A 2,170-nucleotide genomic window follows, 5' to 3' on the forward strand; every position below is an offset into this window, starting at 1 on the left:
ACACACACACACACACATGTGACAGTCTTGCTGTCACTCAGGTTGGAGAGCAGTGTCACGATCTCAGCTCACTGCAAGCTCCGCCTCACAGTTTCACATCATTCTCCTGCCTCAGCCTCCCGAGTAGCTGGGACTACAAGCGCCCACCACCACACCCAGCTAATTTTTTTGTATTTTTTAGTAGAGACGGGGTTTCACCTTGTTAGACAGGATGGTCTCGATCTCCTGACCTCGTGATCTGCCCACCTCGGCCTCCCAAAGTGCTCAGATTACAAGCGTGAGACACCGTGCCAGGCCAGAAAAAATATTTTTATGAAGGTATATACTACACAAAAAGAACAAAGACTTAGGTTCTCTCTAGGGGGAGAAGGAAGGAGTGAGGAACCAATGAAGTCTTTCAGTATTTTTCAAATGTTTCTGTATTTTCTTTTTTAAAAAATAATGTTTTGTATTACTTTAACAACCAGAAAAACACAATCGAAAGGGGGAAAAGCCATATTCCATGTTATGCTTTTTAAGAAAAAGGTTTGATTAATTATAAAATTACTTTAACATATTATTCTTACCAGATTTAAGACCTGAAATTTTGAAGATGGCACTTGGCTTCCCATTCGTGACAAATCCTAGGAGTTGCCATACTGGCATTCCATTGGAATCAGGATAAGAAAAGTAGACAGATCCTCCCATTCCCTCAGGAAATGGGATTGTTCCCAGCATAAAAACCACAACATGGTTGATACTTTCATAATCAGGTAAGTCAAAAACAAATTTATCCTCTGCCACTTGCTGTGCAGCTGTTTGCACCTAGAAAATAAGAAACTTGTCTTAGTTCAACAGTTCTGAGTTTCTGTAACTCTTAACACTATCGTTTATAAGTTATATTACCAACATAATCCATTGTAGTCTTTTTACCAAATAAAATGTTAAAGCTGATAGTCTTAAACACATACTTAGTTTTACAATCATAATCTACTAAATGCAATCTTTTAAAAATATAACTCGGGCCGAGCACAGTGGCTCACACCTGTAATCCCAGCACTTTGGGAGGCCAAGGCGGGCAGATCACCTGAGGTCAGGAGTTCAAAACCAGCTTGGCCAACACGGCAAATCCCATCTCTCCTAAAAATACAAAAATTAGCCAGGTATGGTGGCTCATGCACAAGTATTCCCAGCTATTTGGGAGGCTGAGGCAGAAGAATCGCTTGAACCCGGGAGGCAGATGTTGCAGTGAGCTGAGACCACATTGCACTCCAGCCTGGCAACAAGAGCGAAACTCTGTCTAAAAAAATAAAAATTAAATTAAAATTAAAATAAATTATTTCACAGGTACCCTGAAAGGATTCTACTTACATAAAAAATAACGAGGCCAGGCGTGCCAGCTCATGCCTGTAATCCTGGCAATTTGGGAGGCCAAGGCAGACAGATCACCTGAGGTCAGGAGTTCGAGACCAGCCTGGCCAACATGGAGAAACCCCATTTCTACTAAAAATACAAAATTAGCCAGCTGTGGTGGCACATGCCTATAATCCCAGGTACTCGGGAGGCTAAGGCAGGAGAATCACTTGAACCTGGGAGGTGGAGGGTGTGGTGAGCCGAGATCGCGCCATTGCACACCAGCCTGGACTAAACGCTGTCTCAAAAAAATAAATAAATAAAAATAACTGTAGCTTTAGAACGCTGTAAAGATGAAAGGTTATTCAAAACACATCACCTAAGCTCTCACCCTACAGTTTAAAGATAAAGGGGCCAGGTATGATGGCTCATGCCTGTAATCCCAGCACTTTGGGAGGCCAAGGCAGGCAGCTGGCTTGAGTTCAGGAGTTGGAGACCAGCCAGGGCAACACAGCAAAATCCCATCTCTACAAAAAATACAAAAATTAGCCAGGGGTAGTGGCATGCACCTTTGGTCCCAGCTACTCGGGGAGGCTAAGGACAGATAATCACTTGAACCTGGGATGTCAAGGCTGCAGTGAGCCGAGGTCCCGCCACTGCACTCCAGCCTGGATGACAGAGCGGGACCCTGTCCCAAAAATAAATAAAAGAAAGAATGTCAGGTAATTAAAACAGGTAAGCTGGCTCAAGCCTGTAATCCCAGCACTTTGGGAGGCCGAGACGGGCGGATCACAAGGTCAGGAGATCAAGACCATCCTGGCTAACACGGTGAAACCCC

At 43.9% G+C, this 2,170-nt stretch overlaps 1 protein-coding gene across 2 annotated transcripts in view; it reads right to left on the reverse strand.

Annotated features, from left to right (window-relative positions):
• The window catches only part of LOC105509314 (chromosome unknown open reading frame, human C11orf73), a 48,979-nt gene that overhangs the window by 43,751 nt on the left and 3,058 nt on the right, over window positions 1–2,170 (reverse strand). For both annotated transcript variants that reach the window (XM_011938494.1, XM_011938495.1), the window contains exon 2: window positions 567–804. In XM_011938494.1, the coding sequence (XP_011793884.1) occupies window positions 567–804 (238 nt within the window). The remainder of the gene's footprint in view (window positions 1–566; window positions 805–2,170) is intronic.

The sequence above is a fragment of the Colobus angolensis genome, unplaced genomic scaffold (assembly GCF_000951035.1).
Source record: "Colobus angolensis palliatus isolate OR3802 unplaced genomic scaffold, Cang.pa_1.0 Scaffold174, whole genome shotgun sequence".
Classification (NCBI taxonomy): domain Eukaryota; kingdom Metazoa; phylum Chordata; class Mammalia; order Primates; family Cercopithecidae; genus Colobus; species Colobus angolensis.